Genomic DNA, 16,512 nt, shown 5'->3' with positions numbered 1-16,512 from the left:
GAGAGCTAAAGACTAAATTTCAGGAACAAGTCTCCTTTTTATCATTGCAAGAGAATGAATTAAAAAATTTTATCACCAGCTTGTTAGACCTCAAAATTTCACTTTGACAGAGTCTACTGCAACTAGACTACATATAATTAGGCCAAAGAAATGAGGAAAAGGAAAAAAAAAAAAAGTAACGTGTATTAGATATTTTGTGTGCCAAGGACGATTTTCCTACCAAGGGACATTTGGCAACGTCTACAGTATCTCTGGTTATTAGACCCGGAAGGCAGGAGAACGGAAGATGCTGCTGGTCTACTAGGTTACACATCCAAGGATCCTGCTGGATGGACCTTCAACACACAGGGCAGTCCTCCACAACAACTGTCCAGCCCAATGTCCCATGTGAGTTCAACAACTCGGGCACAGAAGTCTTGTGCTCAAGTAACTTATCAAAAGGACTTAAATAGGATCTTGAAACGTGTCAAGCCACATATCTGATGGGATGGCATTCATGTTTCTGACAGCTATTTGGCCATTTGGCTTTCACAATTAATATTTCTATAAAGAAAATAAGGTCAAATCATTATGGGAACAAATTCTCAAATCCTTAACTTATATTCTACTTATGAGAGGAGCTCCACAATAATATCCCTATAGCAGAAATTGCCAATCGCCATTTTTAGATACAAGACCTGATTCAATCAGAACACCCAACTTTTTTATTTATCTAGTCTCCCATTCAGCCATCCTACCCAATGAGATTTAAGAGCAACTGTATATGGAATCTCTAGAAGGCTCCAGAGATGCATGGCTCAGCTGAGAAGTTAATTTTTGCTCTTTTGCCTTCTCCCCTTCCCATAATCTACAACCAAGTATACTGAAGATGGCCGAACAGAAAGACGGGCATCTGATTCCCTAAGATTTCCTGGATCCATAATACTAGGGATGGACTCGAGCTCTGGACTTATTTCAAATGAAATAACGTTTTATTTATCTTAAGTCTTCTTATGTCTATTTTATGCTTTAACACTCAACCATACATAATTGCAACAGATTAGCCTAGAACAGTAATTTACATTACCAGTTCATAAAGAACAAAAAGGTAACATTTGCAATTAAAATTTCTGCCTGGCAACACACTTTTACCAATATTTTTAATAAAATTACAGTTAACAAAAATAATCACCTTACAGAAAACAATAAAACGAGGAAGAGAAAGGATTATTAATGGTCTTTGGCAGAGAAAAATATACGATGAAACCAGTTATCATTTAGCTGATCTATAAACATACAATATTGATTATATTTAAGATTAACTACCTGATTAAGTAGGTACTCCTACTGACCTATTCTTGGGCTATATCCTCATTCTCATATATATACGTGACCTCTGAACAAGGGTTTGAATTGCATGGGTCACTTATACACAGACTTTTTTTTTCTTTTTACAGTACAGTACTACAAATGTATTTTCTCTTATAATTTTCTTGACATTTCTTTGCTCTAGCTTACTTTATTGTAAAGACTAGAGCATGTAATACACATAGCATACAAAATATGGGTTAATGGACTATTTAAGTTATTGGTAAGGCTTCTATAGTCAACAGCAGGCTATTTGCAGTTAATTTGAGGGAAAGTGAAAAGTTACACGCAGTGGGATGTTGGTATCCCTAACCTTCCCACTGCTCAAAGGTCAACTGTGTATCAAACACCTCCACTAGACAATAGGAGCTAAGGTAAGTCAAAAGGAATCACTTGTATATATTAATAACCCACCATTAGGCACTGTTCGAAAGGTACTGAAAGAAAAAAGTTTATTGATCATGTTTCACAGCAATCAAAATGGCTTCCTATCATCTATTGGCTTATGTGACCTTTGATAAGCTATTTACTCTCTCTAAATGAGTGATCATCATAATAGACTGGAGATACTAAGTATGATCAAATTAGAGGTACCTGAAGTGCTCAACTAAGTGTTGGAACATACTAAGAAAGTCACAAATGCTATCTGTCACTTTGTTCAGTTTTTGAAATAGCTTAAAACAAATTTTGTATCTGTGATTTTTCAATAATGCCTAAGCTTTTAAATTCTATTTAGCTACAAGCTTATTTTCTTAAAAAAAAAAAAAAAAAATCAATAGGTTAAGTTTCAGTATACACTCCAAGAAATCGAAAAGGCCTTATTCATCTCACTTGAGTAAAATTCATTAAAAAAAAAAAAAAAATCAATTTTAAAATCTTACCTGGATTCAAAGCAAAATTATCTATTAGACTCTTCCAAGCAATAAAAGCTATTTTTTTAATCATGGGTGCCCCACTACGAAATCCTAGTTCTTCCAGCTGTAATAGAGAATTAATGAAACTTCCACTTCGATGCAAGGTCTAAAAATGAAAAATCATTACAAAGTTATTTACCTACCTAAAACAATATGTAGACATTATTATTATTCATTTATCTAAGTCATTATTAGCTGTGTAAAGTCTTAAAATTTTAACGTTTAAAATGTCCTGAATCCTATACACACATTCAAAACTCAAGATCACAAAATCTAATCCTTCATCAATTAGATAATGGATAAACATTTCTAAAACATTAGAGAAAATCAGGAAGGCAAGAGAAATCCCAAATCTTATCAACATAATATCAAAAAAATGGTGTCCCTCTGGGGAAAAAAAAAAATCAGTGTATTTAAAATTTAAGATAAAATAAGAAATGTTGAACTTTGAAACTAATAAAAATAGCTTTTCCAAATACACTGAAATAAACAGGAAAAAGTTAAAGGAAAACTGGACAAATGACAAGTAAACAACACCAACACAAAGAAACACATACGTTAAAAAAAATGAAACAGCAATTGTAGCTATAAATCACATATAAACTGAATAGCACATAAACAGAAAGTAACTTGCTAAGAAAAATAAAAGAATTCATAAAAAAGCTACTAAAGCTAGTAAAATAAATTCAGCAGTTACAGAGTATACAAGATCAAGACACAAAAACTAGCTGTGGTTCTACACAACAGCAACAATCTGAAAAGGTAATTAGGTAAGGAATTCCATTTACAATAGCACTGAAAAGAATTAAATACTCAGGAATAAATAAATCAAACCAAGGAAAAGACTTCTACACTACAAGCTACAAAATATAGCTAGAAAACATTTAAAAAGACCTAAATAAATGGAAAACCATTCCACATTAAAGTACAAAGTTTTAATACCATTAAAATGTTAGTATTATACAGAGCAATCTACAGATTCAACAAAATCTCTATTACAAGTCCAGCAGCCTTTTTCACAAAAAAGCTCATCTTCAAATTCCTTATGGAATTGCCAAGAGCCCCAAACAGCCAAATCAATTTTGAAAGAATAAATTTAAAAGAACTTACACGTGCCTTCCAAATTTACTTCAAAAAGTGAAGTAAAATTAAAACATATGGTAATGGCATAAGGATAAACATACACACCAAGAATAAAGTATCACCAAAATAAACCTTCATATATGCTGTCAATTGATTTTTCTTTTTTTTTTTTTTTTTTTATTTGAGAGAGTCTCAAGTAGACTCTGTGCTGAGCAGAGTCCCACATCAGGCTCCATCTCACCACCACCATGAGATCATGACCTGAGCCAAAATTAAGAGTTGGATACTTAACCGACTGTACCATTCAGGCACCCCAGCGGTCATGATTTTCAATGAGGGTGCCAAGACCATTCATTATAAAAGATCATTCTTTTCAAACAATTCATACAAAATTGAATATCCACATGCAAAAGAATGAAAACTGGACCCCTGCCTTACACCATACACAAAAATAAATTCAAAATGGATCAAAGATAAAAAACTTACAAGAACTAGAACTGTAAAAATCCTACAAGAATACAGAGGGGGAAAAAGATTCATGATACTGGATTTGGCAGTAACTTCATGGCTATGACACCAAAAGCACAGGCAATGAAAGAAAAAAAATATATATGTATATTTTAGATTTTATTTCAGAGAAAGAGTGTGTGTGAGAGAGCAAGAGCTAGGGGTGGTGGGGAGGAGGCAGGAGGAGAGAGAAGCAGACTCTCCACTGAGCAGGGAGCCCGACACGGGGCTTGATCCCGGGACTCCAGGATCAAGACCTGAGCTGAATGCAGACACTTAACAGACTCGGCCACCCAGGCGCTCCAAAAGAAAAAAAAATTTAATATTGGACTTTATCAAAATTGAAAATACAGGAAGTATACTAAAAGATATCAAGTGAAAAGACAACATATGGGGGGGGGTAATATTATTACAAAACAAAACAAAAATTTTCTGGAATGGGTATCGTATCAAAGACCAAAAAATAACAAATTTATGCCTGGATGCTCAGTCAAGTGTCTGGCTCTTGATTTTAGCCCAAGCCATGATCTCAGGATATGGGGATAAAGCCCTATGTCAGGCTCCTCACTCAGTAAGTAGCCTGCTGGAGATTTTTCCTCCTCCCTGTGCCCCTCCCCCTCACTTGTTCTCTCTAAAATAAACAAACATCCTTTTAGGGAAAGAAAAGAAAAGAACTCTAGTGTATTACTGGTAGGAATGTAAGAGTGCACCCACTATGGAAAATAATTTGGAGGGGTCTCAAAAAGTTTTTTTTAAAAAAAAAAAAAAAAAAGTTTTTTTTAAGATTTTATTTATTCATTCATGAGAGACAGAGAGAGAGAGAGGCAGAGACACAGGCAGAGGGAGAAGCAGGCTCCATGAAGGGAGCCCGATGTGGGACTAGATGCCAGGACCCCAGGATCATGTCTTGGGCGGAAGGCAGGTGCTCAACCGCTGAGTCACCCAGGGACCCCGGGTTTCAAAAAGTTAAGCACAGTACTACCATATGACCCAGCAATTCCACTCTTACACATATATCCAAAAGAATAAAAAGCAGAGAATCCAACATATATTTGTACATCAATGTTTATGGCAGTATTCACAGTAGCCAAAATGTAAAAACAAGCCAAGTGTCTGCCAACAAATTATAATAAAATGTAAATGTAATCTAAATAAAAATGTTATAGAGTAAAATATTATTCAGCCCTAAGAATGAAATTTATTAAATGCCTGCTACTACATGAATAGAACTTGAAAAAATTACATACAGAGACAGCAAATAGATGCAACCAGATGTTGGGGGTAGGGCAGTAGGAGTCATCGTTTAACATGTATAAAGTTGGAAGATGATGAAAATGTTCTGGGGGACGCTTGGGTGACCTGCCTTCGGCCCAGGGCGTAATCCTGAAGTCCTGGGATCGAGTCCCATGTCGGACTCCCTGCCTGGAGCTTGCTTCTCCCTCTGCCTGTGTCTCTGCCTCTTTCTCTGTGTCTCTCATGAATAAATACATAAATAAAAAATCTTTAAAAAAAAAGAAAATGTTCTGGGTATAGTGATGTTTACACAACGTGTGTATGTGTTCAATACATATACATGTGTTCAATACAGTATACTCAACTGTATACTTACGATGGTACGATAAATGTTTATTCACTACAATAAAAAAAAAAAAAAAAAAGAACACATCCCTTCCCCTCAAAAGAAACAAACAAACAAACAACCTGGCTTAAAGGTAGAACATATAATTAGTTGATCCTCACTAACCATCAATGTTAAGTTCTGTGAAGCCCACCACAGAACAAGTACTGAGCCACTGCTCCTAGGGAAGATGCAGGTTAGGTTCCTATGAGAACTTTTCTGTCAACCAAATGACCTTAACCTTGTTTCCTACTTATTTCTGTTTAAAGATACCATATGTATTGTTGATTCACTAACACTGAACTCTTAGCCAGTAACACTGTAACTCATGCCTGAAGAGAGTATACATAATATGTGTAATTTCTCCCAGGGCACATCATAGTCTTCCTGTGCTTAGGAACCACGGAGAACACTTTGGCATTAAGCTTGGGGGCCATTTAAAACTAAATTCACCGAGGAAAACTACAAAATGTGGAAAATGTGTCACTAAGATTATGAAAAGGACATGTGGGTTTTTTTTTTTTTTTAAGATTTTGAGAGAGCGCTCAGAAGCAGAGGGAAGGGCAGATGGAGAAGCAGGCTCTCCCCTAACAGAGGGCCCTATGCGAGGATGGATCCCGGGACCATTCACCCTGGGATCAAGAGCAGAGAAGGCAGACGCTTAAACAGAGCCACCCAGGCTCCCCAAAAAGGACATATGTTTAACAAAAAAAGAAGAAAAAAAAAAAAACAACATTGAGAGTTCAAATAAAAAGGCAGAGTATAACCTTGCTCTACCTCTGCTAGGAACCTGCACGCTGGTGGGACTCAAATTTATGCTACTCTATAGCTTTACAATGGACTGGAAAAGCAGCAGAAGTACTTATTGTGGGTTTGCAAACAAACTTCGGTGAGTAGCTACATCTTCCTATATGGTATTCATGAATAAGAAATGAAAGGGTCTCACAGGTATAAACTGTAGACTTACCTTCCCAAGAAGTTTAACAAACAAAGGCCACAATTTTAACACGTAAGTCTCATTCTTACTCATAAATAGCTTTTGGAGTTCTGAAAGTAGTTTCTGCAAACAAAAGCAAAAATATTTACCAAAAACACTCTTGAGAATACACAACATGCAGTTCAAACTGTCTCAGCTGAATTAACTTTTCCCAATGTTTTATTAGAAAAACTTTCATATACATAGTAAAGCTAAAAGCTTTACAGTATATGTCCAAATATAAATACCATTACCATCTTACTATGCTTATCACAAACCTGGCCATTATTTCATTCATCAATTCAGTTTAATCGTTTTCTACCAATACCCTTTTCCCTGAAAACTTCAGCATGTGTATCTTTAGAGTTCAAATGATACTGTTTTAACTCTTCACTCTTTAAAATACATTAACAACTTCATGGATGAGAACATTTTAGTTGAAATTTATAAAAAATTCTATATACGCTTAGAAAATTAATAAACTTAGCAAAATAAAAAAAATTGCAAAGACACTGGAGCTACTTTATTAGGCTCCAAACATTACCATGAGGCCTCCTAAATTTTAAAAAATAAACAAAACCCCAGGCTTTCAAATACGGAAGGCTCCCTCACTACACCTGGATTACTGAAGTTACCTCTGAACTAGTTTCCCTTCTACTCAATTCCCCTAGAGTCTATTTTCAACACTGGCACAGTGATCCCTTTAAAATCCAAGTCAGTACATATAACAATCCTAGACTCAAAATCTTCAAAAATGGTTTAACAGAAGCCAGAGTGAAAAACAAATGTCTCACAATACCGCCCAAGGCCCTATGTGATTTGGCCGTTTCTCTGACGTCATGTCCTATCCTCCAATCCTCATTCACTCTATCATACTGGCTCCCTTGCCCAGGGTTCACTAAACACCAACACAAAACCATCAGAGCAGCGCCTTTTGCTCTCACACAGTTCCTCCTGCCTGGAATGACCTTACATTCCCTATCATCCAAGTACCTAATTTTTATACACTTTCAAATCACTGTTTAAATACCTATTCTTTTCCTCTCTGTCCAAAACACTTCCTCTCCAATGGCACTCTCCATCTAGTCTCTACAGTTCTCCATTATGTTCTTCGCTGATTATACCATATATTCTTTATTGCCTCTCCCACTAGACAGTAAGTACCAAACGTTTCTTCTGTTCACTGCTATATTCAGTGTCTAAAACAAAGGCCAGCACATAAGTGCTAATAAATATTTGTTATGAGAACAATGGTAGAATAGCCTAAAACCTGGGGCAAGTAATAACTTTAGGAAGCTGTACACATTACAGGCACGTATGTGCCTTAAATTTGTACCTATTGGATTATGTTAAAACAACACAAATAGCACTGAAATCAATTAACGTTCTCCCTTTTCCAGAAATGCAATCTCTTTCAATCACTATTCACTGGGGATGAAATAAAATGCCTGGATCTTACAAATACCAAATAAACTCCTTAAACTAGGAGTAGTGTACCTATACTAACATAAACAATTACTTATGTTTTATTAAAATTGGAACTTCCCAGATCATAATGCAATTATACCACTATGAGCCCTAAGCTTGGGCCAGAAACTTACAATGCTGTACTCAAAAAATCCTTATACAAAATACTTACAGTTGTCATAAGCTGCTCTGTGATAGATGCTATTTCTTGTTGCTTCTGAAGCAACAATGGCATTCCCATCTCTAGAGCAGTTGCTCCCCGCAAATGCACCTTTTGGGCTGAATGAACCACTAAAGGTATCACCAGTTTTGCCCACCTAATGGACTCTTCTCCCATTTGAACTGGGACTTGTTCAATTAGTCTGTAATAGAGAAATCAATAAATAAATTGGCTTGACCTCACCTTTTATGTCCAAACTACTAGGAAAATAAGCAGGTACATAGGAATATTTATATTCTATATTTACATAGAAATATACGTAATAGTGTCCATTTGTTTTAGTATACATATATGCATATACACAAATATAATTTTTACTAATTTAGATTTCTGTATTATTTTTATGAATTTTTAAAATAAGAAAACACACTTTTTCTTCAGATTAATATTTAAAATATTAGTTTTTTTATAAAGTAAACTCAACATTCTTTGAGAATAGCCAGAGAATTGTGACATAATGTTATCATGCAAGACATCAGAACACAAATTAGGTTAAGCAAATAGCTCAATTACGGAAAACTTTGAAAGAATGAAAAACAAGGTAAGATAAAGCACATCAACAAAGTTTGTATGCTGTCAGCATATCCTTTAAAGAGAAGGGATGGATAGGAAGAAGGTAGAGGATTTTGCGGTTTTCCCATCTGCTAATGGCTGTTAATGCCTTCTTATACTCCCCATGGCCTATTTGGGAGCCTATTATTATTTTTTAAACTCTTCCAAGTTTTAATGGAAATAATTTAAAAAATCAGAATCATGTTAGCAGCAGCAATATAATCAAGACTTTATTTTTACGTATGCTCTACAACACGGGGCTTGGACTCAGTACCCCGAGATCAAGAGTATCATGTTCTACCAAATGAAACAGTCAGGCATCCCAACCAAGACTTATTTGTAAGACTCAGTAAAAATAAAAACAAAAAAGAAACCTGGTAATATAAACACATCTACTTCTTTTTCCTGTTACCTTTATTCCTTGAGACTTTTAGAAGACATTTTTTTCTTTTCATGTCTAATTCATATTCAAGTCCCCAAAGTCCATTTCATGTAGTAAATTCTAAATTTACTGAAACTATTCTTCCAAAACAGCAAATTCATACCTTATGATGACATTTAACGCTTCATAATCAACAACAGCAGAATGCATCTCTCCTCTATTAAATACTATTTCTAAAGAATCAATTATACTGGATACCTAAAAAACAGAACCAAAGAAATACAAATCAAATAAGCCTGGATTTTTAAAGTGGCATGTGTTGAGAAAACATACAAAAACCATACTCACTACTTTGCCAATGACTTCAGCAGGAAACGTCTGCTTGGATATCACCCAAAGTGCCCTAGTACGTACATTTTTGTCTGGGCTCTTAACACTATCATTCAATTTTAAAAGCAGTTCTTGAATATCTGTCTCTGAAAAATGAGCAGCTTTAATTATGTGAAAGTTTGCATCTTTTAAAATCTCAACTACAGAAACAGAAAAACAACATACTCTCCACTGTGAAAAAATTAAATGCATATCCAGAGAGATGGATCAGCGAACCAATGCTATCAAACTTCATCCCAAAACACAAAACTTAGGACAGATGGGAAGGGATACTCAGAGAAAATAAGCAACATACTCAATTTTGTGCAACTGAGAATATTTCACTGGTATCATTATATATTGATACCAAATATATAACAATTATCATTTATAGTTTTATTTAAACATTTAAGACAAAGATGCTATACATCCTCCACCTTTGCTCTAAAATGGACTTCTATTTTAGACTGGGAACATGTGTACATATAAAAAAGGGCATAAACTTTACCATCACAGAAAAAGATGGTAGTAACTTTCTGGCATTCCTATTCCCTATCTTGGATTTCCCCCTCTCTAAAGGTCACTTCCTAGGTTCCCATTAAAATGCCAAACTACAAAGGAATAATTAAGGTCACTTGAAAACTTAGCTACTTTGGGTTCCAAATTATCCTAATACTACTATGCAAAAGAACTTTTTAATTCCAACACATTCATTAGTGCATATGCTTGCTCTATACAATAACCATCTAACTGTCGTTAACTTCCTAAGCAGATATGCTTCTTAAAGGAGAAGGTTCATTTTTTGTTACGATCATTTAAAAATAGGTTTATATTCTCTTTAGAGCAAGCTTTATGTTTATCAAGTTAAAGCTATGTCTAGAAAAAACGAGCTTTTAAAAAACGATAACCCAAAGATTATTTCTTTCTCAAAAGCAAATCCTAAACTACAATTTACAAAAGTAATACAAAAGTAACAGTATTTTTAACATTATGAAACTAAATTTATAAACCCTAAAAATATTTTTGTGTCAGTGTCAGACATTTCTCAACCAAGTGCTAAAACATAAACTCTAAAAATATTATGCAATAATAAATTTACCTGATAATCCCACAGTAATTTTGGGATTATATAAGCAAAACCCCAAAGCCTGTAGAGCAGCACTACTGAGGTCTGAATTTTGACTGGAAATGTGAATCTACAAAAAAAAAAGCACATTATAAGCAATTATGATTGTAAATATATTCTCAGGGAACAAGTCGCCCAGAAAATAAAATTGTTTTAATCCAATTGACCAACAAATGTTTGAGGAATAAAATCAGGAGGCCATCTATACAGCTTGGCAAAGAAAGGAAGAGCAGTAGAAAGGGATCACACTAAAAAAGAATGTTTCTCTTAAAAAAAAAAAAAAAGCTCCACACAGCTGAAAGCAATAAAAGAGCCAACAAACGGAAAATGCTAAAGACACCTCCACAAAAGGTAAGCAAGACACTCAAAAACACAATCTAGCATCCTAGCTCTAGAGTAGAGTGACACTTCTAAAACAGAGCGTGTTGGAATGTAACATTTACAGAGGATCTAAAATGATAGGAGCTTTAAACATTATCTCAATGTTTTAAAAGAAATCCCTACTTTGTAGACTGGAAAATCTGAATGATCAAATGGATTTGAAGCCCAACCCATATTATGCATGTAAAATCCATAAAACCCCAAACCTGTCAAAGGTAGTCTTGTTATATTCCCTAACCCTACATTTCTTTGTAATTTTTTCTTGGTACCATTTTCTATTCCAAATTGATTTCTCTTTAAATCTCCTCACTGCTCTGAACCAGGTATCTTTTTTTTTTAAAAGATTTATTTTTTATTTATTTATGATAGACACAGAGAGAGAGAGAGAGAGAGAGAGAGGCAGAGACACAGGCAGAGGTAGAGGGAGAAGCAGGCTCCATGCCAGGAGCCCGACACGGGACTCGATCCCGGGACTCCAGGATCGCACCCTGGGCCAAAGGCAGCCGCGAAACTGCTGAGCCACCCAGGGATCCCCCTGAACCAGATATCCAAGGAATACTCAGCTATTTGCTGCTCTCGAGCAGGAAAAATAAGTATATAGACACTTCCCTGGAGTACTCTTTTTATAATTAAATGAAACAATTCAAAAAAACAAGCACTGGAGCATAGGACATTAAAACAACCAGTCCTAGGGGCAGCCTGGGTGGCTCAGCGGTTTAGCACCTTTAGCCCAGGGCCTGATCCTGGAGACCCGGGATCCCAAGTCAGGCTCCCTGCATGGAGCCTGCTTCTCCCTCTACCTGTGTCTCTGCCTCTCCCCGCCCCGCTCCCCGCCCCCCCCCCCCCCCCCCCCGTGTGCCTCATGAATAAGTTTTTTAAAAAATAAATAAATACAACAACCAGTCCAGGGAAACCTTGTTGGGACTCCTCCTACTTCCCTAAGAACTTTTTCTGTAACCTCACTTAATAAAACTCTATTGCGGGCAGCCCCGGTGGCTCAGCAGTTTAGCGCTGCCTTCAGTCCAGATGGTGATCCTGGAGACCCGGGATTGAGTCCCACGTCTGGCTCCCTGCATAGAGTATGCTTCTCCCTCTGCCTGTGTCTCTGCCTCTCTCTCTTTCTCTGTCTCTGATGAATAAATAAAATCTTAAAAAAAGATCTCTATTAAAAAAATAAAAATAAAACTCTACTGCTTATTCACAAAAAATAAATAAAACAATCAATTCTGACAACCACAGAAATACAGTATTAAACATCTTAGACTGAGGGCTACTACTGTTAGCTCTTGGAAAATAAGCAGCTGTGATCAACTTTTAAATATATATATATATATACCTTTAACTGTGTTGCCTTCAAGATTGTCGTGGGTGGGGTGCCTAGGTGGTTCAGTCCTTTAAGTGACCGACTCTTGCTTTCAGCTCGGGTCATGATCTCAGGGTCCTGGGATTGAGTCCCAGTTCCCTCTTTCCCTCCCCCAAGCTCTTAGGTGCGCTCTCTCTCAAATATATCTTAAAAAAAAAAAAAAAAAAGTCATGGGTTCCAGGGCACCTGGGTGATTTGGTTAGTTAAGCACCCAACTCTGGATTTTGGCCCAGGTCATGATCTCAGGGTCACGAGATGGAGCCCCATGTCGGGCTCTGGGTCAGCAGAGTCTGCATTATATTCTTTTCCTCTGCCCCTCTCCCTCTCTCTAATAATAAATAAAGCTTTTTTTTTTTTTAAGAGCACTGCTTTATTTATTTATTTATGATAATCTCAGAGAGAGAGACAGGCGCAGAGACACAGGCAGAGGGAGAAGCAGGCTCCATGCACCGGGAGCCTGATGTGGGACTCGATCCCGGGTCTCCAGGATCGCGCCCTGGGCCAAAGGCAGGCGCCAAACTGCTGCGCCACCCAGGGATCCCCAATAAATAAAGCTTAAAAAAAATGTTGTGGGTTCCTAGACTCAATACTAATAGAATTCTAAATACAGAAACATGTTACAGTTCACCTAACCTGGCTTTTGTTCTAAAGGAATTCAATTATCTTCGCAGTACTTAATAACTTACCTAGAAAGCTTCTGTTGATTGTCAAGCTTCTGTTGACTTTCCTATCTAACCACCCACAGGCTTCCAAATAATTATTCATCAGACATTTAAGTTACAAACTCTATTAATCAACAGTGCAAGCAATAGAGTTCCTGATCCTGCACGTTCTCAAATACCAAATTTATGAAAATGCATGCTTTCATCACATCCAATAAACTGGAATGTGGAATATGATAATGAAGAAAAATGGGATATTACAATTAACACTATGTAATAAAATTATTAATAAGTCCCAAACCACTACACAAAAAAGTTCCTGCTTTACACAAACAAAAAACACTGCTAACTAACAGGAATACTGCTGGGCAGGCGGTACCTTAAATGCCTAACATTTAGCTGGAAATTGTGCTAAAATGTACATTAGATATCATGACAGAACACTTCTGTTTAAAAGCGCGAAAGTCATAGAAATAAGAACTCTGTGGAAATGTAATTCACCTTCTTCATTCTAAAAAGAAGGAATGAATTTAGTGATTGGGGGGGAGGCTCAGCGGGTGAGCATCTACCTTTGGCCCAGGGGATGATCCTGGCAACCTGGGAATGAGTCCCAGTCAGGCTCCCTGCATTGTGTCTCTGCTTCTCTCTCTCTGTGTATCTCATGAATAAATAAAATATAGATATATCGATAAATGGATACAGAGAAGGAATTTAGAAGTGTTAAGGACCGTCCCAAAGCCGCTGTGTACTTGAGGATCAGATGTCCTCAGTCTGACGTTAAAACTACAACACCTCCCTGCAAACAAGCAAGATAACCATAATAACGGTTTTTTAACCAGACAAGAGTAGCAAACACTGATGGTGAGTGAATATTAAAAAAAAAAAAGTCATCACAAAATTGATCAGACAAAATTAAAGAATCATTTACTTATCAGAAGTACATTCCTACAAAAAGACAAACATGAAATAATCCGATAACTGCTTTTAAAATTTGGAGGAGCCTGGCTTGCTCAGTGGACAGGAGCGTAGGTCTCTTGATCTCAAGGTTGATTTGGAGCCCCACATTAGATTTAGAGATTACTTAAGAATAAAATCTTTAAAAAAAAAAAAAAAGAAAAAGAAAAAGAAAAGCGGGAAGCCTGAAGCCCAGGTGGCTCAGTGGTTTAGCGCCACCTTCCGCCCAAGGCATGACCCCGGGGTCCCCGGATCGAGTCCCGCCTCGGGCTCCCTGCTTGGAGCCTGCTTCTCCCTCTGCCTGTGTCTCTGCCTCTCTCATAAATAAATAAATAACATCTTTTAAAATAAGTAAATAAATAAAAATAAAATCAATAAAACAAAAGCATAGATTTTTGTATTCAAGTGGCCTTGGGCAACATAGGGCAGATTAAACCAATTTGTTCTACGAAGTGGGGGTTCAAGAGAACCCTTACAGGGAGATGTAGGGTTAAGGAAGAGAAAACACACAAGGTGATTAAGAAAGTACTCGGCGGGGGCAGCCTTAGTGGCTCAGGGTTGAGCCTCTGCCTTCAGCCCAGGGCGTGATCCTGAAGTCCCAGGATCGAGTCCCACGTCGTGCACCCTGCATGGAGCTTGCTTCTCCCCCTGCCTGTGCCTCTGCCTCTCTCTTATGAATAAACAAATAAAATATTAAGGAAAAAAAGGGGGGGGGGGAATCCCTGGGTGGCTCAGCGGTTTGGCGCCTGCCTTTGGCCCAGGGCGCGATCCTGGAGTCACGGGATCGAGTCCCACATCGGGCTCCCTGCATGGAGCCTGCTTCTCCCCCTGCCTGTGTCTCTGACTGTCATAAATAATTAAATCTTTAAAAAAAAAAAAAAAAAAGGAAGTACTTGGCGCCTAATAAATCCTCAAAGGGCCCTGTAGGAATCGCACTCTTATATCAAGCTTTTTTTTTTTGGAGTCAGCTTAAAACTTTCTTTCCACCACACACATACAGACCAAAAAAAAAAAAAAAAAAAAAAAACTATTCAGTAAAAGGATACATACTTTTAAAACTCTGAGGAGCTGGGGAAGCCTTTTCTCGATTTCCGTAACGACTTCTTTCCCATCTTCTCCAGTCATTCGACTTAAAATCAGAAAGGACACAAGCTCACGCACATGGCGCGCGGAGGGCACGGCGGGGGCGCCCCGCACCCAGGCCTAAGGACCCCCCCCCAGGACAGCGCCACGGGGCACCGCGCGTGACACGAACGCGCAGGAACGGCCGCCGAGGGGGCTTCCGCACGCACGGGGCGGGGGTGGAGGGGGCCACGCGACGCCACACGCTACAGTGAGCGACCGTGTTTTTCCAACAGTTGTTACCCCTGCGGGCGTCGGCACCTGCAGGGCGCGGGAGCACAGGGCGCCCGGCCGCCGGGGTCGTCGGGGCCGCCGGGGCCCAGAACCGCCCGCCGCCGCGCCCACCGGACACCGAACTTCCAGCCAACTTCCGCGGCGCGGCTCGGGCGGCGGGACCCACGTGCAGGCTCCCCGCCCCCCCCTCGCGGGGGACCCCCCCCGCCCCCCGCAGCCTCACCTGCTCAGGGCCAGGTAAGCGTCGGCCTGCTCTCCGGGCGCGGCGGACGCGTCGTCGAGCGTCTCCAGCAGCGGCGCCAGGGGGCTCCCGGCCGGGGCCGTCATGTCGGCCGCCCTGCGCACGGACCGGAAGAGGACGCGACCCCTTGACCGCCCGGCCTCCCGCCCCCGCGTCCGGGCCGCTAACCGCCCCCCGCGCCCCCGCCCGGGCCGCCCCGCCGCCGCTCTCCCGGGCAGCTCCCCGCGGGGGCGGCGGGGCGGCGGGCCGAGGTCCGCCCGCGGGCCCGGCGCTTACCCCACGCACGCACAGCAGGGCCGTGTCCTCCCGCGGCGCCCGACTCCGCGGAACGCGACTCGCCCGGCGCGGCCTGTTTACTCTCGCGTGCGGCCCGCTCCCGGCGGGACCAAGATGGCGGCGGGGGCGGGCCCCCGGGCGCGCGGGAGTCGGGCAGGCCTGGCCGCGGAGCCCCGAGCGAGTCCAACAGGGCGGCGGTGCGCCGACGTCATCGATGGCCCCGCCCATCGCGGGGCCCCTCCCGGGGGCGGGCTCTGGCTACGGACTGCGCCTGCGCGGGCGGGGCCTCGGCGCTCGGGCGGGGCGCTCCTTTCCTCCACGTCACTTGGCGGGAGGAGCTGGCTGGAGGGCGCCCGCCCGCAACCCGGGTCGTGACCCGGGGTCCCTGATCCTGTCCCCAGCGGGCCCCCCGCAGGCCGCCTGCTGTTCCCCCGGCCTGGGTCTCCGTCCCCCAACTCTGTGTCTCTTCAATGCATAAATAAAATATTTTAAAAAAAGACTAGAGTTCATTTAGATTACTGTAGATTCCAACCCTGGCTCTGTGTGACTTCAGCAAATTAGCCAACCTTACTTTTTTTTTTTTTTTAAGGTTTTATTTATGCAGGGAGCCCCCTGCGGGACCCACCGCTGAGCCGCCCAGGTGCCCCATGACCAACCTTTCTAGGCCTCCGTTTCCAAAAAAAATTTTTTTTTTTTTAAAGAAGCCTTTGGTTTTCAC

At 40.0% G+C, this 16,512-nt stretch overlaps 1 protein-coding gene across 4 annotated transcripts in view; it reads right to left on the bottom strand.

Moving 5' to 3' along the window:
- RIF1 (replication timing regulatory factor 1) overlaps positions 1 to 16,219 on the bottom strand; it is a 54,099-nt gene extending 37,880 nt beyond the window's left edge. For 3 of the 4 annotated variants that reach the window (XM_041739543.1, XM_041739545.1, XM_041739544.1), the window contains exons 1-9: positions 15,795 to 16,219; positions 15,501 to 15,614; positions 14,972 to 15,050; positions 10,535 to 10,631; positions 9,415 to 9,542; positions 9,230 to 9,324; positions 8,085 to 8,274; positions 6,437 to 6,529; positions 2,229 to 2,367 (exon numbers count right to left, since the gene is read on the bottom strand). In XM_041739543.1, the coding sequence (XP_041595477.1) occupies positions 2,229 to 2,367; positions 6,437 to 6,529; positions 8,085 to 8,274; positions 9,230 to 9,324; positions 9,415 to 9,542; positions 10,535 to 10,631; positions 14,972 to 15,050; positions 15,501 to 15,604 (925 nt within the window). In that variant the 5' untranslated portion in view covers positions 15,605 to 15,614; positions 15,795 to 16,219. Of the gene's footprint in view, positions 1 to 2,228; positions 2,368 to 6,436; positions 6,530 to 8,084; positions 8,275 to 9,229; positions 9,325 to 9,414; positions 9,543 to 10,534; positions 10,632 to 12,278; positions 12,396 to 14,971; positions 15,051 to 15,500; positions 15,615 to 15,794 lie in introns of those variants that run through there. The other variant, XM_041739546.1, reaches the window with a different exon arrangement.
- Positions 16,220 to 16,512: the final 293 nt, after the last annotated feature.

Source organism: Vulpes lagopus, chromosome 24 (genome assembly GCF_018345385.1).
Source record: "Vulpes lagopus strain Blue_001 chromosome 24, ASM1834538v1, whole genome shotgun sequence".
Lineage (NCBI taxonomy): Eukaryota > Metazoa > Chordata > Mammalia > Carnivora > Canidae > Vulpes > Vulpes lagopus.
The sequence above is the reverse complement of the archived record's forward strand: the minus strand, read 5'-3'. Positions and strand labels throughout refer to the sequence as shown.